Source organism: Hydra viridissima, unplaced genomic scaffold, assembly GCF_058129835.1.
Source record: "Hydra viridissima isolate aposymbiotic clone 2 unplaced genomic scaffold, HvirCarnegie_v1 scaffold_1, whole genome shotgun sequence".
In the NCBI taxonomy this organism is placed as follows: domain Eukaryota; kingdom Metazoa; phylum Cnidaria; class Hydrozoa; order Anthoathecata; family Hydridae; genus Hydra; species Hydra viridissima.
In genome coordinates, this window is record NW_028324300.1 from 27,306,323 (window position 1) to 27,327,292 (window position 20,970).

Consider the following 20,970-nt stretch of genomic DNA (forward strand, 5'->3'; position numbering starts at 1 on the left):
AGTTCCACTTCAAACATTAAATTTATCGTTGTTTTTGTTTTCACACAAATTCCTTCTTTACTTATCTTCAAACACACCATCCTCATATTATTGAACAAAAGATCAAATAACGCTTTCAATTCACCTGCATGCTTTGTTCTCGCTAAACACATTTTTTTTAAAAGAAGAAAATAAAATTAAATCATTGCGGTAAGAAATTTTTTATGACAACATAATCATGGCAAGAAATATTTTTAAAACTTCAATAAGAAAAAAAATTTAGAACTTAACAAAAAGAATCATCACAAAAATATATTGTGGCAAGAAATTTTTTTATAACTTCTACACAGATTTTTTGAATAAAAGCCATAACATCAAAGGCTCAATAAGCAAGGGTACCAATATAATAGGGTATCAATGCGCTAGAACCCGCAATATGCTACTACTTATATGGTTCAACTAAGTAATTTAATAAAACAATGACGAACTATTGAAAAGACAATTATTTTAGAGGTTGAAAAGTTTCAAGCCCACGCAAATATTTTCACAGTTAAGAACATTTTCTTTTAAATTTACCTTGCAAAAAAAAAAACCTATCATTATTTAAAAGAAAATAATTCATAAATTCATCAGAAGTATTTTTTTGTTATCAAGTGTTTAAGCTTTTTTGCACTTTAGTTTAGATATGCTGCCAGATTTTCAGAGTATTTTATAAATTTATTTGATCATCTTTCTTTTCAGATGCACTAAGTCCGACGGAAACATTAAACACGTCTGAAAACGTTCAACCAGCAACATCTGTGTCAAGTCTTGGTTATAGCAGTGGTTCTAGTAGTGATGCCACAACACTTGATTGTGAATATCTTAATAGTGACAACAAGCTGCCATTTAATGAATATGATTTGCTGATGTCAAATGAAACTGAAAGCTATGCTAACTTCAATTGGAAGCAAATAAAACTAGTTGGGTGGGGTGAAATTGGAAGGGTAATATCTTTTATTTTGTTTTAATAAACACAATTCAACACAAAAAGACACTTGTTTTAAGGTAATTTGGTTTTGTAAAGTTCAAAAATGACACCTATTTTTCCCATTTCAGTTCTTTTTTTTCCTCACACAATCATTTCCTAAATAGCATAAAAGTTGTCATTTTTAATGTATAATTAGTATCAGAACAAGGCTATCAACTATTTTGTGTGATTTTGATGCTTGCACTTTGCAATATTTGTAATCAATTGCTTCTTATTACTTGTTTGTTTAGGAAAGAAAAATGCTTGATTAATGCACCATTTTCACAAGTCTACTTTGATTCCTAAATGCCTTGATGTTAAAATTCTGTGTGGTTTATGTCTCTTTGAAAAGTTGTCTATTCTTATAATTTAAAAAAGCATCTTTTTATTGATTTCTCAAGTTTATCCTCATGAAGAAGTTAAAACTCAGTGAACAAGGATTGAAAGCTTTGAAAAAAAAAAAAGAAAAAAAGATTTACAAAATGCTTTACAATTATTGCTTGAGGTCTGAGTCACTTTTGTAAAACTGGCTTACGACATATCTTGCAAGCATTATTTCAAATGATCCTATTTAACAGATAGGATCATCAGAAATTGGCAGTAAGCAAAAATCGCCTCATGGTGCCATCACATTGAGCCAAGGGATTAGAGGCGAAATGTTTTCAGTAACACTAGATAACAGAGGTCAATTTTGATTGAAAGTCTTGAAGTTTAAGTCTCAATAATTTGTTCTTAATATTAAATCAAAATTAACATTTAAACACTACTAATTTTGAAATAATTATTTTAACAAAAGTAGTTATTGTTGATTTATATATACAAATGGAAATCTGTTAGTTCAAGATCAAACTTACCCTTCTACAACAACTAAGACAAAATCAGTTAATGGAATTAACATTATTGGTTGCATACACTATATGTTAGGGCAACCATCTTTTGGTGGAAAGTTGCTGTTCTTATTTGGAGAACGCAAGATGAATTAGCTTTCAATTTGGTAGTTTGTATGCTATCATTAAAAAGTGGGCTCACAAAGTTTCTTTTAACAGGTACTGGATAAGTTAGGAATTAGGTAAAATCTTAGCCTGTCAAAAAAGTATTTGTTCAGAGTGCATTTTTCCTTATTACAAAAATATTTTGAATAAGTACTTAAATTTTTTGCCATCAACAAAAGTGCAGAGTTCATGACAAATTTTTCTTTCAAAAAAGTTTATTATTCCTAATGAAAAAGATTTTTCAGAAAGAAATAAAAAAGCTATTGAATTCTGTTCCCTTTAATTCTTCAACAAATTGCAACAAAGCTTGTAAATTAAAATGTAAATTAAAAATCTTGGGAGCTTTCAAAATTAGAATTGTTAAAAAAAGTTGGTCTAATAAAAAAAGGGGTAAGTTTTGAAATTTAATTGTCCACAAACAGTTCTAACTTTCTTTACAACTAGAAGAAGAAAAGTTCTGTCGGCCTGTGTAATAACTTATTATTTAACAAATTTTTCCAGAAATGATTAATAATATTTTTTTGTTTGTTAGGTTTATCATTGCAAAGATTTAAATACTGGCAAAGAACGCGCTGTTAAATGGATTGACATTGGAGTCATTAATAATATCATATTGAAAGAGGTGGAAAAACTTCAATATGGAATCAACCTTTATAAAAATTTGAATCATGAGCGAATTTTAAAATATTTTGGCACATCTCAAGCTGAAACATTTCCAGGTGAAACATTGCTTTCTATATTTATGGAATATAAGGAAGGGGTGAGTGGATTTTATAGGTTTAATCAATTTTAATTCACTTTTTTAAGATTAAATTTTTTACTATATTTTTGTAGTTTTCCCAAATAGAAAAATCTCTTTAATGTTGTATTATTGAGTTACATTTGTTCATTAAAAAATTCTTGTTTAATTGTCTTTTTTGACTTTTTTTGCTTGTTTTACTTCACCCATGTAGCTGTTTGTCATATAATAGTTTCTGATATTTATGTGACCAATAATTTAGTGGAGTGAATGTTTGATTATTGAAATGACTTCGTTGTTCGAGTAGGCTCTCAAACATCTTTTTTGAGATGAGGTTTTGTCCTCTCATGGAAGATTTTCTTGTTTTTGGTGCCTAACTAGTCATTGCTTCTCAATGACACTAACAACAGGTTAGAGGAAGTCTTTGATACATTTGAGCACATGGTTTTTCCTTTATCCATGCAGTGGATCAGAAGGGGACCTTTTGATTTAAACATGGCGGTGACCATGTAGGTTCAAATTGGCCTCACCAGATAACTGCTCTTTGAGATTCTATAATACCCGCACATGATAAATTAAATTTTTTGCAACCAAAGTGTCAAGTATATCCGGGATTTGCTCTCCATCAAAATGCAGACAAATGCCATTTACCTTTGTTGAATCTGGCCAAATTCTGTTGGCAAAAGGTTACATGTGTTGCTTTTGGAGTTGTCTTAGACTGATTGGGTATATAAATTTTTAAAGACAAAGATTATCATGAATGGTTCTTTCATTGGGATCATTAGACAGCAGTTTTTAGACTTTATGTTGATGTAAAGATAGTAGAGAATCATTGTTAATGAGTTGTTGTTTTTTTTTTCCTTTTGAAAGTGCTCTTGCTAGAAAGCCTAAAAAGCTAACTACGTATGCATTCAAGTTTCAAAAGAAAACATAATATGCTTACTTAATGCTTTAATTCTACATCACATGATTAGTTCTTTGAGAAAGATCTTTTTTCTTTAACAAAAACTTCTGGATACCCCTAAGTTAAACTTTAAATTTCTCAACGTAAAATGTAGTTTTTATGATTGGAGTTTCTGTAATTACAGATTGATTTGTTTGCTTTGAGACAGCAGCAAAGTTGCAGTTTTAGCAAACTTACATAAATAGTAAAGTAGGAAGAAGAATATCAGATGTTGAGTTACTGTATTTCTTTTGAATGTTTTTAGAAAAAGTTATTTAAAAATCGCACTTTCTTTTTAGGGGTCTATTCATGATAAAATATTAAAAGATGGTGCTTTAGAGGAAAAAGTGACATCATCTTACTGTTATCAAATTCTTGAAGGGATTGTCTACTTGCATGCTAAAAACATCATCCACAGGAATATTAAAGGTCTTTTCTTTGTTTATAATGCTAAATGTACGTTTAACCAAACGTGAACTCAAAGTTGTATAAATTTTTATAACTGGCTACTAGTATCAAATTTAGTACTAGACACTAGTAGTATTTTAAGGCTAGAAGTAAAGTATTAGTTTTAATATGTAATTTTATTGTGAGTTGCAATTAATTTGTACTTACACAGGTGCCAACATTCTATTAGACTCAGGTGGTAACTGCAAACTTGCTGATTTTGGCGCTTTGAAAGAATTTGAAGTAAAATTATTTTATACGAGTAAATTTTTTTTATAAGTATAGTTACTTAGTAAAAATCTTTTTATTTTCTAATAATATTTTTCAGGCATATTTTTCAAAAACAAGATACGCGGCTTTTCTTGAGACACCTTACTGGGTAAGCCCTGAAGTTATAAAAGGTGATGTATATGGTATGAAGACTGATATATGGTGAGTACAACTATGGACCATTAGTTAAATGCAAAAACTACATAAGTACTGTAACTGCATGTTTTTCCTTTTTCTTTATAGGTTGTTTGGATGTACTGTTATAGAGATGCTAACAGCAAAACCACCTTGGTCTGAACTTGAACCATTTGCTGTCATTTTCAAGATTGGATACGGGCCAACAATACCCATTCTCCCAGATGGTTCCTCAGCTGCATGCAAAAAGTTTGTAGATGACTGTTTAAATAGGTAAAAATGACCGTTTCTTTTTCTTTTTTTTTTTCTTTTTTTTTATAAACTTTGAATTTTCAAAGTTTTTAAAATACTTTATCAAAATTTTAATGAAAACGCAAACTTTTTAATTTCTCATTTAGAGACCCAACGTTACGACCTACGGCAACAGAATTGCTCTCTTACGCCTTTGTTCAAAGATGATAAGATACATGTTTACTTACTTTAATGTAATTTTTGTTGTGGAAAAATTAAATAGTTTACTCGTTCGCTTTATCATCACTGTCATCGTTGAAATTCTTCTGTTCAAATTTCATTACAATAACTTCTTTTATTTTTGTCATAATTTTGTAAATTATTTTGTACTTGCACGTTTTTGATTTCTCATTCTTTCACAAATTCTTTTTGTCAGAGTTTGAAAGGCGGACGAGTGAAACTTGAATATTTGCTTATTTATTTGCGAGATGTCAAAATTGTCTTTTTTTATTTATTTTTGAAATACATACAGAAACTTGAAATTGTTTTGACAAGTTCACTTTTGATAAATGGCAAGTAAGTTACATATTTTTTGTGCTCTTTTTCTTCTGTGACGTCACGATTTATTTAACTGCCTTTTCACAACGTTCAAAAAAAGTTTACATTTAAAAAATGTATGATATAACAGAACTTTGTCCTAAAAGGCGAAAGTGGCCAAGATTAAGGTATTTTTTTGTCTTAATATTAATTTTTTAAGGAGTACACAGTGGGCCAGGTATATGGGACATGGTGGACAAAACCTAATTATTACCCAATTGCTCCCCAAACCCATTTAGATATATAAATAATCATTAATTATGAAATAATATTTATTTTTATTAAGAATATTTTAATTTTTGATAACAAAATTACAATTAATAAGCTTAGTAAATTTTTTTTTTTTTAATTAACCGTCTTTTCAAATATCAAACAACAAATTGTGTTTAGCTAATAAGAATAAGAAGAAGGTGGAGCTGATTCCCTCAGCAAAGCCAGAACTTCACTGGAAATTTTTTTAAAACTCTTACTATTTTTGTTATGACCTTTTCTTAATGATGTTATGACAGAATCACTAGATACAAGTAGTTTGTTAACCAGGTCGCGATTTGTGTTCTAGAAGTCTTTCTACTGAAATCTTCCCTGAACTTTTAAAAATCCTTGTTGCGGCCCTCTTGGGCCTCCTCTGACATCAGTCCAGTTATCAAGTACTGTCTAGCAATGATGGCATGGCCATGGACTAAAATTTTGTGTACTGATTGTGACATGTAATACTAGGAATACTTAGATATGTAAAGTTTAAGAGCAGTAATACAAAACTCTTTAAATTTGACAGTATCAATTCCAAATCCAGATGATAAAGTGACTAGAATGATGTAAAAATAAAATAAAAGAAAAATTTTGGCAGTTGATTGATAGTTTGCAAAGGCTCGTCGGGCGGTGTTTCCATCATTACTGGTACCTACAAATTGCATATATGTGATAGTTAACCTGATGATTTATGTAATTTCACTTACCAGACCCTCCACTTTTTGGGAAATCCACCAGTCCCATTTGGTTCTTAAATTCTGTCTGGATACGTTTTTTCACTTGCTTAACATTTTCCTTATCTTCAATAGCTCTAGATTGCCACTTGAGTTTCCACCTTGTATCCAATATGTAATACCATCTCAAAAAACCTAATCCAGGAATGCAGGCTAGAAAGACCATATTTCAGTTCTAAATTACTAGCATTGTCCAATTTCAGCACCATTTCTAAGTTATTCATGTTTTTTGGAGACACACCACACACAGAGCAACATTGATTTGATTTAGTCACATCAGACAGAATAGTTTGAATTTTGCCATCAATCATGGTCAGTTTAATAATACTTTTGACAACCAGTTCTTTTCCACCAAAAGTAACATTAAAAATACCACATATTTCTATTTCAGATTTTAAATATTTTGCTTCTTCTAGGACAACAGCTTTACTTTCTTTTTGAAAAGAAAATCTTATTGGACGACAATAAGCAGTAGATGATGGCTTGTCATTACGCCATAATAGTACTTTTTTGTTATTGCAGAACACACTGAATTCTAGTGGTGCTAAGCCAGTAATGAACAAAGGTTTTTCTTTTTTTAAGTTACGATCTCCAGCTTCCTCACTACTCACTTGCTTGTAGACGCTTTGCCCAGTAGCCCCATCAAACCCGGCCTTGCAACGCAAAGTCAACCGGGTCAAACCACCTAGCATTGTGCTGATCACAGGAGCTTGCATCTCACAGAGTCTTTTTACTGTATGTTTAAAAAATTCTTGTAGTGGTACTTGTGCTGAATAATCATCAATAAAGATGCTCTCTGGATAGCAGTTAGCTTTGGACAATCTTATGTTGTTGCATGAAGAATATATTTGGTCTAGGAATTAATTCGTGCGGTTTTTAATTGAAAATTGAAGGTTTATTTTAAAAACTAAATGGATGAATACATTAATGAAAATAGTGTCCATCGCTAGTCACTACTTTTGCCCATCTTTCCGGCAATTTACAAATTCCGTGTCGAAAAAATGCTTCATCCTTAGAAGTGATCCAATCAGAGACCCATTTTTCGATGAAGAAGTGAAGCGCTGTCCAATCAAATCGTTATTCATGCAATCGAACAAGTAGTAGTCAGAAGGAGCAATATCCGGAGAATACGGCGGGTGGGGTAACACTTCCCGTCCGACATTTTCCAAATAGTTTTTGACAGGTTTCGCGACATGTGGTCGAGCGTTATCATGCTGAAAAATGAGTTTATCATGTCTATTATTCATATCTGGTCGTTTTATGACCAGAGCTTGCTTCAAATGCATTAATTGTCGTCGATAACGTTCTCCATTAATAGTTTCACCAGGTGTCAGAAGCTCATGGTACACCACACCTTTCATATCCCACCATATACACAGCATAACCTTTGCACAGTGAATATTCTGTTTGGGTTGTGATGGACCTGGTTCACCTGGCTTTACCCAGGCTTTTTTTCGTTTAGGATTCTCGTAATAAATCCATTTCTCATCACCAGTAACGATTCGATGCAAAAATCCCTTTCTTTTCTGTCTTTCAAGCAGCAATTCACAAATGGTCTTTCTTCTTTCCACTTCTCTGTCTTTCAATTCATGTGGAACCCAACGAGACATTTTTTGAATCATACCCATGGCTTTGAGGCGTCTGGAAACTGTTGATTGTTCAACTCCTTACGATTTTGCAAGGTCCTCTTGCGTTTGACAAGAATCCTGATCGAGCAATGCTGCCAATTCTGCATCTTCAAATTTTTTCGGCTGTCCTGGTCGCTCTTGGTCTTCCAAACAAAAATCACCACTTTCAAACCGTGCAAACCACTTCTGACACGTTCGCTCAGCTAGAGCATGGTCACCATAAACTTCAACCAAAATACGATGACATTCGGTAGCACTTTTCTTCATGTTAAAGTAATGAAGAAGAATCCCCCGCAAAAACACTTTATCAGGAACAAAAATTGACATTATCAGTTAAATTAAAAATAGTGTTGCTAACGCTTAAATCAAATGATTTATAATGAAAATGATGCGCAATAACAGTGATCTTTGCACGCATGCGTGGCTAAACGAAACGCTGAGACAATAAGCTAGTTTCGTAACCCCTTGTCAAACCGCACGAATTAATTCCTAGACCAAATATATGGCAGTCATGTTCTTCAGCTCCATTTCTGATTAGTTGGTAGGTTAATTTTGACATGCCACCATCTATAATTAATGGCAGACCTTCATTAGGTGTATACTTTTTAAATTGACAAGAAGGTTCTGATATCTCAGCAACTTGCTTCGCAGCCTCATAATTGAACTCATTTCTTAATTTAAGCCTTGCTGAGTGGAGCAACTCATCAGTAGTAAAATTGTTATTTGTAACATCATTGATTCTTCTTCTTTTGGTTTTGTCAGATGCATCTTCAATGGAGCAACTTGGTCTTCCAAAAATCTTATGTGATTGACTAGAATTCTCAGATTCAGATATATTATTACTGTATGTAGATTTAAAGTCCTGAGCCAACCAATTTTTATTTTTACTCTCAAACTTTTTATTTCCCCTGTTTGCATCCTTCCATTTCTTTTGATATACTTTTAAAAAAGGCGGCACATCCAGTAGAACCCAAATTCATAGGGACTAGAATAGCTTCTATAGACAAAGAAAATGATCTATCACTAGGCTTTAGTTGGTCATGCCGTATACGTTTATGGACATCACTTATCTTCATACCAACTACAAAAAAATAATTTTAACATTATTAGTGCAACCACTATAAACTAATATAACATGAATATGGCCATTATTTTCATTTCAGCTATATTTTAATTAGGCCAGTTTAATATTATTGACATTAATAGGCTGTTCCAGCAGGTTCTAAACTATATGCGCCACTTTTAATATAATATTTTAATATTATAAATAAGAATCTTACCTTTATATTTCAAAATGAAACTGTGAGTTTAACACAAGATCTTGGAACTTGTTATCGCATTTTTCGTGTTAATTAATTTCGCATATATTAAATAATTTAAAAGTTATTCGTTGTTAAAGTTATAGATGATATATTTGTTATAAAAGTTAATATTTAAATTTCTAAATATATTCAGTTGTAAATGATAATTGTACATTTATGATGTACTATCAAACTACAAATAATGTTTTAAACCATATATTATGCTCTTATATACATAATATACTAAGTAGTCGGAAGTATTTCGAACTTTTTTTTTTGAGGTTTTGTCTACCACCTGGCCCACTGTGGAGTAGCGAGATTTTACTGGAAAAACTACAAAAACTCATTTCTATACAGAGAAATGAGTTCAAGAATGTTCGAAGATTCTACTTAGGTTATCTTCTTGCTGATTTCAAGTGTACAACAGCTTGCATCATCAAAATTTTAATAAACTTAGACACATTTTTGTAAAAATACCATTTATTGTGCAGCCAGATTTTTTCACAATCAGTGTTTAACTATCAACATAATTTTTATTAGCACCACCTTGATCATCAATAAGATTTGCCAAATATGCTATTCTGTTAATTCCGACGGACCACTCTATTTTACCACCAATCTTTTTTACAAGCTATGTATTATTACCAAGATAATTTTTAATAGCAGCATCTTAGGCACAAGTTGGATTGTTAACATTTTATGATTATTCATGCTTAAACTCTGCCACCACAATATCACTACATTTTTTAATAAAGCTTTATTCTATTTATGATAGTGATACACCGCTTTCACTTGAATTTGTTGCGGGTTGATTGCTGACGAATTTTCAATATTCATTTATATTAGTAAAAAAATTATTCTCACAAATATATTTCTGTGAGTTTACAATTTCTTTTTCTAGTGTACCAACAAGTCTAAAACTTAAAACATTACCTACGCTAAGATGATAAATTTTATCAAAAATGCAAAGCTCTATATGTTATTTCATCATTTACTATAAGTTTAAACAACTCTATTAGCGCTTTAGGCGCAATTGTGGGATCGCTGACATTTTTATCGTCACGTTTCAAACTCAACCTGTTGTTAGGATTGGATAAACATCAATATAATCTTTTTCTTTTTTCGTAAAGATTGTTTGTATATTTGCAGACTCTTTCTAATTTATCTGTTTACATAAAAATGCTGTTACTACAGGTCGGACATTATGCATTTAATAAAAAAGCTGAAAAAATTAAAACTCAAAGTAATCTGCTTGTTCCAATATTTTATTTATAGTTCCACGTTCATCTAATTGAAAATCTGCTTGATAATTTTTTTCTAACATCAGCATAAATTTTAATGTACTTTCATTTGCCGATATGGTTATAGAGTATTGATCGCTAGTACTATTACAATGACCATTCATTTCCATCTGCTTTTGTATAGCACTTTAAATAGATTTCGACTCATAACTACCTTCTGGTATGTAAATGACATTCCACGATACTCCGTTTAATGAACACTTCAAGTAGTTATTTGTTGAGCAACGTTTGGTGATGAGTTGTACGTTTCCAAACTAACCAATCCACATTTATTATATTTATTTATGTCTAGCTATAATGGAGGATTATGTTTAGATCTAAACAGTGTCTTATTTTTCGACAATATTATTTGCATACTTTCTTTAGATACTATTTATTATTCAATTCAGAATTAGTACATTTATTCTCATCTAAAATTTCTAACATTTTGACATTGATTTCCATTTTTATATTTTTCATTGCTTTGCAAATTTTTCATTGCTTTGTAAAGTATTAAATCCACATCTATATTTTCCATTTGCTGTTTAAGTAAATTAATGTATAACGACAAACCCATGTGGTTTCTATCAAGTCATTTGACATAATCTCCAAAACTCAATAATTGAAATGCATTAACAAACATAAAATAATTATGTGCAATCTAGATGCACTCCACATTTCTCTGTTTTCCACGAGTACATTAACCCTCGCATTTACTTTTTCTAATAACACATTGTAAAGACCAACAAGGTTTTTGTTTTCTGATGATAATTCTCTATGATCTAGAACATCTAATCCTGACTCAAAAAAATAAACTCAATATCCCATAGTTGCTTACTTTTCTTTCGCTGTTGCTTCGATAAGTGAAGAAATAGATATGCCTATTTGAACTGTAGCTTCATTATTATCAAAAATTCTACTTTTTGTTACATTAGGTTATTTCTCTTTAAAGCTTTTTTTTTTTAACACAATGCTCTAGCTAAGAAGGACATTTCCATAAATACCATTAACCCATTATAGCCTAACCATCCTGGATTAATAAGCAGATTAAGTAAAAGTGCTGTCTTACCACATCCAGTTTTACCAATAAATAAACCCCTGTTACTTCTAGGCAGTAACGGAATATTTTGATATTTGTTTAGAGACTTGTGAGGAGGGAAAATGAGAAAATTGTAAACTGTTTAATTTGCTTTCCTCCGGTTTCGTCTTTAAACATTCCAATGACCTTTTTGTTAACACCAACCTTGTAACCAACAGTGTTAATAGCAGGATGGCTTTTATCGAAATCACTTGTGTCAAATCTGCCAAGAACGTCATAGGCAATGTCTTTGTAAAAATTCTCCGTTTTTATTTCGTAAATTAGTGAGTCGGTGTCAGTCATGAGGAGTTTTGCGCAATCATTATAATTTGGTTTGATGTAGTCGTAATTGAATTCAAACATTAGGGTCTTGCTTAAATCCAAGATGCTCATTCCCAAATAAATGGGTTTGTTATAGACCAATTTTGTTTTTTTCATATGCACGGCGATTAAGTTTTCATCAAAAATGGTGCGACTTTCGAAATTAGGCTTTTTAGACAATTTATTAGCTTCTTTTTCTTTAGTCTGACGTCTACATGATTTTCAATGTTTTCCATGGTTTTTCCAAAGACTAAATTGTTCATGAGTTTGAAAAAGTCCTTTTCAAAATCGTTTGGAGCTTTTGCTCTTGAATTGGTGTTGTGGTCGATGTATTTTTTCATCCAAGGTTTTTCTTTAAATGTGATGCCTCGATGTATTTTTGTAATGACCAGTCCTAATCGTTCATATAGTTTAAGGTTTTCATAGTGGATAACGTATTTTTCTTTATTGTCTAAATTTGGAACGAGCTTTTCTACTTTCTTGATGATCCTTCTTTCAGGAGCTAAAGGGTAATCGTTGTGCTCGTCGTGAAGATTTTTAGGGTACTCTAAATCGACTTCTAAAATGCATGGCATGGATTTCCAATTTAAAAGCTAGTCTTTAGTGATCCATTCGAAATCGCGAGTGGGAAGAGGTTTGCTCATGGCCCATCCATATAAATTGTTGGCGTCTAAGTACTGGATGAATTTAGACACTTTGGTGGGGTCGTAAGAATCACCCATGTATTTGTTATTTGAAGTTCCAAGCCGGTTTGAAATCATACTTATTCCGCCGCGTATTCCTTTTTGAAACATGAGCAGCATGTTAGGATCGCTTAGAAGCTCTAATTTTATTTCTGTCATTTTCAAACAAGCGTCCCAGGCCAGTCCAGGAGAAGTGTAGTACCAAGCGGGGTCGAGTTTATAGTGTTTAATGCAAACATTTCTGAAATTTTCATTAACGTCAGCCAGTATTAAAACGTCAGAAACATTATATAACTCGTGATAGTCTTTGAACGTTTTACAGCCAAATTCGGTGTAGACCTTTTGACCATGTGCATAGTCTTCATCTTCTATTCCTTTATCGTTGAGCTTGGAGAAAAACGCTTCTTTTGGAGGTACTTTTGTTTCGGAAAAACTTTTCAATCGAGTCTACCCAATCGTAAGGGTAAACGCCCTTTTTACGCAATAATTCAAACTGGTTTCCGGAGTAATATTTGGCAACGTTTTTGCATTGATCGTTGGTTAGATTTTTAGCCAAACTATCTAAACTGGAGGCCATGAATTTGAAGCTGTCGATAAATCGCAATTCTCGCCATACTTCACGCGGTGTACCATTTTTATCAACAAACTCTCTTACTTTGATTTCTTTTGAAAAGCTGATGTATTTTTCTTCGTTGTTGGGGATGCATTTTAGTTTTCCTCCACTTAATTTCTTGATGAACAAGTGGCTGTCATAACCGGACAAATTGTGGAAAATGACCGGTATGAATTTAGGAATTTGATTATCCAAGTTGCATTTTTTGTGAGCAGCTCCTCGGTACTTTCCATTGATGTGGCAGTGGTCTTTTACTTTGTCATTTTTTAGAGCTTCTCCACAAATGTGACAGTCTTTCGCAGCTTTAAAATCCTTTTCATTTTCAGAGGTTATAGCCATCTCTTTTTTAAAATCAATCTCGTTGAAAATTTCTGTAAGGTCTGTTTCAAGCATGTCTACAAATTTTTGTGCAACGTCTTCATTTTCGTTTGTTGCCGTGAAAGTGACAGGATTTCCTTCATAAACGGTTTCGTCGAAGCATTTGATGTAATAACAGAAGTAGCTTGGAGCGTGCTTTTGAAATTGTTTGGTGTAAGATTTTTCGTTATCGTACTTAACATCTGTATTAATAGGCTTGATGAAACTTTCAAAGTCGGCATACACCACAAACGGAACTCTCATCGACCTGTTTTTGTTTTGAAACTGAATGGTTGTACCTTTTTTAGAAAGTTCGATTCTGACCGAGCTGTGCTTATAACAATAAGGTTGATGATTTTGAAGCTTTTCTTCATGGTCATAATATTGAAGACAATTTCTGCAAAAATATTTCTTTCTTTTACTTTTTGATACTGAAGAGGAGGCAAATCGGCTGAAACTTTTGATGAGACAATAATGGTTGGTGTCTTCGTTTGAAATGAGCAGCAAATCAATAATATGCTTTCGGCCTAAACATTTTGATATTCGTAAAGGGTAAGGTTTTTTGTTTTCGAATCCAAAAACGTTGATGCTAATTTCTTCATTGTTTTTTTCAAACTTTTTAATTTTATTGAGCTTGACTGGAAAATCAATTCCTTCCCAATTAAACTCTTCAAACTTTTCAATGAGCTCATTGTAAATTCTTCCATTATGGTCATTTTTCAGATTCAGCGCTCTGGTAACGCACCATTTAAAGCATTCATTGTCTTCGTTTTCCTTATTAGTAATTGCCTTTTTGTTTTTCAGGTCTCTGGGAAGCTCGATGTATGACGAAGCGCTGAGGGGAGTGTAATTAATAAAGTTAATGTCTATTTTTAAAATTTTAGAAACTTTCCGATTCGATCCTTCCTTGTTGTAATTGACCATGTTTTCCAAAATTCTTTCTTTCCATGCTACATGATTTTCTTGTAAATCTGTTCCCTCGAGCACAACTTCATATTTTGAAGGAAAGGAGAAAAAGCGAGTTGTTTCTTGTCCAGTGGTAATGCTTACACGAGTCATTTCACATGTCAAAACAAGGTTTGCTTTTGTATTTCTGTTTTCGCTTAGTATTTTTATCGCTGGGTCTTCTGTCAAGTCTAAAAAGGCGGAAGCGTCTTGATAATTTCTTTCAGGGATGTAAGAAAATTGCTTGGTGATATAATTCAGCGCATGATTGGACAGTGTAAAATGAATGAGTGGTTTGTAAACTGTTGCGCGCGCAATGGATTTGAGAGCCATCGATTTAAGAGTCTACTTTTTTTCGCACTTCGTTTCCCACATCGCTAACTGTTCTCTTCACTGACTCTGGATCGTATGGATCAATAGACGCAAGCACGCGGTTAAAACTGTTGACAACCGCATTTCTAACAGTCGACGTCATCCTTGAAAACAAACCAGGAGCAAGCGCAGGCGTTGAATTGGTAACAGGCTTGTTGAGAATATGTCTCGAAGCAGGAACCGGTCTTTGAGAATCAGGTGCAACAACGACAGGATCGTTAAAATTTATTAAATTTCGAGGAGCAGGCACCGGCCTTTGAACAATATAACGAGGAGCAGGGACCGGCCTTACAACAGCAGTTCTTGGAGCAGGCACCGGTCTTGCAGCAGGCACCAACCTCGTATTTTTTATTGCTTCAACGAGCTCGGCCTTTTTCATATTGTAATAATATTTTATCACCAGGTCTCTGGCGTCTTTTCGTAATTCTTTGATCGTTTTCTTTTCCATTTTATATAAAGAAAAAAATTTTTTAAACTCATTTTCAATTTTTTAGAAAGAATTGAAAATTTACATTGATTCTTCATATTTCGTACTTTTCAGAATTTCGATTATATAACCACGGCTTACTTTTCCATTGTTATTTTTAAAGTATAGCCATGTACGTCTTGTCTCTTTTCCTGCATTGTAAATTGATTTGTATTCAGTCACTTCACCCGTTTTAATGTTTGTCATCTTTACAATCAAAGGATTAGTTCTAATTTTTTTTAACCTTTCATATTTTGGTTCTATTTCCTGCTTAGACTTTACTTGTTTTTCATGTATTCTCCACAGGTCTTTTCTTCTTCACATACTCCATTAATTCGCTTTTATCGATCAGATTTCCCAGTGGGCACAAGAACGTTTTGCAAACGTTTTTTAAAGGTCCCGTGGAACGTTTTTTAATGGTTTTTTGTATGGTTAAAATATAACCATACAAAAAAAAAAAGCATACATTTATAAATAAGCCTACAAAAACGTAATAAAATAATTGTTATGCTATTCTCTCAAGAGCTCTCTTCAAATGATTTTCAACTTATCGACCGAATCGAACTTTGTTGTATGTGACACCAGTGTTTCTAAAAACAAAATTTTTAGGAATCTTTCATGGATTCCAACTAGCACATATAAAGGGTGTTACTTGAAAACACATTTATACTCATGGTAAATTCTACACTTTACTTTTAGTTTATTTAACAACTTTTTTAACCATGTTATAATTTGATTATGTAATAAAATAAAAAAAAAATCTGATGAAAGTTCCTCATATCAATAAATTCAAGTGATGCTTCTTGTGTAGTTTCTTAAAGTTGATGAAAAAAAAACTTTACATATTATTTCTTAACGTTGGAAATACTTTCAAACTTGATAAAAAATCTTTATTTACATAAAATGTTTAATAAAACCAGATGACATTCTTTAATAAACCTACATTTAGCAACTTTTTGCACTTTAATAATAGGACTTGCTTCTCTTATGTGCAAATAACTGTGATATGTTGCACTGTTTCATTCAAATATGAATAGAAATAGCTTCATACATTTATTAAAAAATTTATTTATATAATATTTTTAACTCAAACATACCTTGCATTCATTTGCTTGTAACTATGTCTGCACCTTTGATACTCATAATACTCGTTAAAATGAGGTACAATGAAATCATTAATAAATTCCATTTTTATCTTCAATAGCCTTATGATACTTAAACAGTCGAATAATCATCGTTTTGGGAAACAAAAAAATTTTGATGGTTATTTCCAAACTTTTCTAGAACTGCATTTTTATTTTTTCTCCATATACTAAAATAGTAATTTTTATCTCATTTACATTTCATATATATATATATATATAGTTTAAAAACTTAACTCATTTTAAAAAAATAGTTTTATTATAAAAAATGCTCTTTAAAAATAACTTGAATTTGGTTGAGATTGTTTTCTTGCGACGTTTTTTAAAGGATTTAATTATAAAATTGTTACTCGGGCAAACATCAAACATTCCTGTGTCCATAGGAAACATCCATGTTCTGTACTCTATTTTTTTTTTCATTATTTTTCATGCATCCTATCAGGACCTCAATTTAAATGATTTCCTATCAACTTATACACCAAATTATATCTTATTATTTGTGCAACTTTTAACAACAACAACAAAAAATTCTACATAAATTCTTTATAAACTGTGTTTAACTTGCTTGTGTGAAGGGTGTTACATATACACACATTTATAAAAGTAATTTATTGAGGGAAAAATCACACTTTAAACATTATGTTAATAATTTTACAAAAGTAATTATAATTAATTACAAAACTTGAAAAAATTTAAATTTGAAAAAAATAAAAAAAGTTATTACTTTAAAAGTTTTAAATTCCAGCTTCTTAGGTTATCTTTTTTTAACTTGTAAAAAAAATAAATAATATATTATTTTTAACTTATTAATAATATATACATATTATTTAACTTAATCAAGATAAAATGTTGAATAAAAACAGAAAAATAACAATTAACACATTTTTTGACAAACTTATGTTCAACAACTTTTTACACTGTAATGTATGGACTTGCTTCTCTTATGTGCAAACAAATGTGATATGCTACATCATTACATTCAAACAAATGCAAAAAAAGAAGATCATTTTTTGTCAACTAACATACATACATACAGTGGTGGCCAAAAGTCGTGGAACAAAACATTTAACGACCAAAAAAATTTATTTTTTATCTAAAGTATAAATTTTGAAGGTTTGAGGTATATTTTTAAAGAGAATGTTGTTTAAAAAAATACTTAGAACTTAATTATTTATTTATTTATTTTACTGTTATCGTTTATTATTTTTAGTATAAAAATTTATCAGCTATATTATGCCAGAACTTTCACGTAAAAAAAGAGGAATTATTGCTGCATTATATGAACAAGGTTTAGTTCAAAGAGAAATATCTCAAAAGCTTGGTTGTTCATTATCAACTGTAAGTAGAACTTTAAAAAGGCATAAAGAAGAGCCCCAATTAAATTTTACTTCAAAGATGAGATCACACTAATCGGCATTTTTTTTTTTTAATTGCAATAATATTGCAATTACAATTGGCCAATATTGCCAATCGCTTGCAATGGATTGACAATTTATTGGGCAATAATATCGCAATATATTGCAATATTGACAATAAAACTAAGTTATTATTATTGCAATATTGACAATAAAAATGCAATAAACATTGGATCACCTAAACAATGTTTAAAATAGCATTATAAATGAGAACAAGTACATTCCTGGAGTATGTAGACAATATATCCAGCCGCAGCGCGTCAATCAGCAGCGGCAACGCGTCCAACATTAGCGCGTTAAGCGAATAGCGTCTACGAACAGTGCGTCCAGCAGTAGCGCGTTTAACAACAGCGCTGAAAGTTTAACATTGACGTACACTTTAAATTCATATTAAATGGTAACTCTAAAAAATCAAAACGACAACAAAATTTAGAATAAAATAGATTGTGTATTTGTTTAACACAGAAATATAACACATGCACAAAATAACACAAAAACATATTGTAAACACAAAACAGCTAAAATCGCTCATGACCCCGCACCACAATAAAAACTTCACTAATTTGTTAAGTCTTTACCAAACTATTTTTTACTACTTTTATTGTCTCGGAAAAATTGATTAATACTCGCTCGAACAACACGCCAGTTGTAAGTCTTGAAAACTTTGTCCAGTGCACCTTTAACTTCCTGCACTTCTTCTTTGTCCATATGAATGCTTGCAGTTGGTCCATTTGGTTCACAAATACGCGTGCAAGCAAACTCCTTTCCAAATCGCAATACAATAAATTTTCTTGAGAAGCTACACGGGTCTCGTTTTTGAATGTCATTTAATTTAAAATCGCCATCAAAACCAGGATACACGGTCTAAAAATTATAATACAGATGAGTTCGGATTTAGTAAACAATCTGGTTTAGTAAACTTTGTTCAATGCACGGTCAAATTAAGCAACCTAATATATGTAAATGTGCCACTAGGGTGTTGACTTTTTGGTATCTCCAGTTTCCAATATAAAAACAGATGAACTTTATAGAGATTTTTTCAGAATTTCATAGAGATTTCAGAAATAATAATGGTTTTAAATAAAAATAAATTGCTTAAATTTTATATATAAAAAACAATTAACTAAAAATTGAAAAGGTCTTTTTTTATGACATTTTGTTTGCAATATTATTTTATTAAAACTTTCAGTAGAAAAGATTACGAACTTTGAAAACACTTTAAAATACTAGTTCTTTTGAGACCCAGGTTAATATACTTTTGAAGAAAAAAAAATTCAATGATATATAGGAGCCAGTTTGTAATCAAGGGTCATGGTGGGTGACCTTTCAAAAATTAAATAAAACCAATGACTTTTCACTTACTTTCAAACCAAAGTTCATCTGTTTTTTATATTGGAAACTGGAGATACCAAAAATTTACCAAAAAGTCAACACCTTAATGCTCCACCCTTTCCTGAAGCAATCAATATTTCCTTTTTTTAATTCGGTCAATACTAGCTAGTGCTGCACTCATTGGATGAGCTTTTTCCAACTAAAGTACAAAAATTAAATTGGACTTACATTATCATTAATAGATTCATTTTCTATTGGGTGTAAAATTTCAGCCAGAAGTTTGTTGGTCTTCCTTTGTTCAACGAGAAGTTTCTTTTGTTCAACCAAAATTGCTAATGTTAAAAACAATAGAGTACTTCTATGTACAAGTACAATATGTTAGAGCTTCAAAAAATACAGCATTTTAACTAACCTTCTAAACAAGACAGATTGCTCAACTTTGGTGTACCACAGCGTTTGGTTTTGGGAGCATCATTATCAACATTGTCATCAAGCATGTCAAGCTTGCGCTTTTCCAAAGCCATAATCTCTACTTCACTTTTTTTAGACGATCCTTTTTGATGGATTGAAACTGATGCAAAGGAGTCTGATTCTATAAATGAAACGGACAATAAAAATATATTCAAGAAAGTACATCAACGAAATTGTAATAATATTATTAAAATAACCTGAAGAATGGTCTTCATTAATGCGTTTTTTTTCAGCACCTTTGATTTAGGAGTTGATTTGTATTTAGGTCCATTTAGGCCTATACGTTCTGAGACTGGTGCCATATTGTCTGAATCTATAGAAAAATACAAGAACAATTAAAAGTTGTAGTTACATACACAGAATAGTAAATTTATAACAAAATTAATATAATATTATACTTGTAATTGTCACAAGTTACCTGAAGATGGGTCTTCATTATAATGTTTTCTTTTTCCCACAGCATTGCCTTCAATATAATTGAGGGCAAACTTACTCACTTCATCACTGCTAGGATTTTCATCACCAAATTCGTCCATAAAGTTATCCAATGATGTTTCAAATTTACAACATTGGGTAATAGACCCCTTATATATTATGACAGCTGAATGTTGTTTATTTGCAATGAATACATTCACTACATTTTTCTATTAAGTAAAAAAACATTAAATTTATATATCTACATACCATAAATAGTATAATTGAAGACCAGGCTTCAATTTTTTCAACATCTTTAAAAAGTGGGCTTATCTAAAATAAGGGGCTTATATTTTAGGGTGGACTTATTAAAGTATATACCGTAATTGTCATCTGTAGTTGTATTTTAATGCACTTACTACTTGAAACTCAAGGCATTCAACGGATGAATATTGCTTAAAAAGTGTATTTGAAAGTGATATAGGAGGTGTATGACGCTTATGTTTCTCACAGTCCTTGTACCATAAAAGAACAAATGTTGAAGAAAGCTTTTGAGTGTCTACAAAATCCAATTTCTTGGTTCTATTTCTACCAGGATAAGCCATTATTTAATAATATAAATCTATAAAAAAAATTAAAAACAACACAATCACGATAGTTTTACAAAATATATCAAAATATAAAATTGATAAAAATGTATTTGTATAAAATGCTTGCATAATTTTTATAAAAATAATTTGTTAGTATTGTAAATTATTATTAAAATATTTTGTAAAATTTTTATATAAAATATAATGTAAATTTTTATAAAATTAATTTCTAAATTT

At 31.2% G+C, this 20,970-nt stretch overlaps 2 protein-coding genes, 1 long non-coding RNA gene and 1 pseudogene across 6 annotated transcripts; 1 reads left to right on the forward strand and 3 right to left on the reverse strand.

The window, feature by feature from the left end:
• The first annotated feature begins 140 nt into the window (after positions 1 to 140).
• LOC149894232 (uncharacterized) lies at positions 141 to 5,072 on the forward strand. 3 transcript variants are annotated; one of them, XR_016449027.1, is made up of 8 exons: positions 141 to 189; positions 721 to 965; positions 2,513 to 2,699; positions 3,962 to 4,091; positions 4,282 to 4,352; positions 4,438 to 4,541; positions 4,623 to 4,787; positions 4,913 to 5,072. XR_016449027.1 is itself a non-coding variant. In XM_090076221.1 (7 exons), the coding sequence occupies exons 5-7, from the start codon at positions 4,525 to 4,527 to the stop codon at positions 4,971 to 4,973; spliced, it is 243 nt and encodes an 80-aa protein (XP_089932347.1). In that variant the 5' UTR covers positions 183 to 528; positions 721 to 2,699; positions 3,962 to 4,091; positions 4,282 to 4,352; positions 4,438 to 4,524; the 3' UTR covers positions 4,974 to 5,072. The 3 variants fall into 3 exon arrangements, 1 of the variants encoding a protein (XP_089932347.1); XR_016449026.1 differs by having other exon boundaries at positions 183 to 528; XM_090076221.1 differs by having other exon boundaries at positions 183 to 528; positions 721 to 2,699.
• Positions 5,073 to 12,992: 7,920 nt separating this feature from the next.
• LOC149894233 (uncharacterized) lies at positions 12,993 to 14,864 on the reverse strand. Its single transcript, XM_090077697.1, has one exon. The coding sequence runs from the start codon at positions 14,862 to 14,864 to the stop codon at positions 12,993 to 12,995; it is 1,872 nt and encodes a 623-aa protein (XP_089933823.1).
• Positions 14,865 to 15,824: 960 nt separating this feature from the next.
• LOC149894234 (uncharacterized) lies at positions 15,825 to 17,263 on the reverse strand. The gene is made up of 3 exons (XR_016449048.1): positions 17,236 to 17,263; positions 16,467 to 16,681; positions 15,825 to 15,959 (listed from the first exon to the last, which is right to left on the reverse strand). It is a non-coding gene; the product is annotated as an uncharacterized LOC149894234 (long non-coding RNA).
• A 1,091-nt stretch (positions 17,264 to 18,354) lies between these two features.
• On the reverse strand, positions 18,355 to 20,884 carry LOC149894235 (uncharacterized; annotated as a pseudogene). Its single transcript, XR_016449023.1, has 7 exons — positions 20,563 to 20,884; positions 20,148 to 20,373; positions 19,927 to 20,042; positions 19,671 to 19,850; positions 19,563 to 19,590; positions 19,487 to 19,532; positions 18,355 to 18,790 (listed from the first exon to the last, which is right to left on the reverse strand). The product of XR_016449023.1 is annotated as an uncharacterized LOC149894235 (transcript).
• Between the last annotated feature and the right edge of the window lie 86 nt (positions 20,885 to 20,970).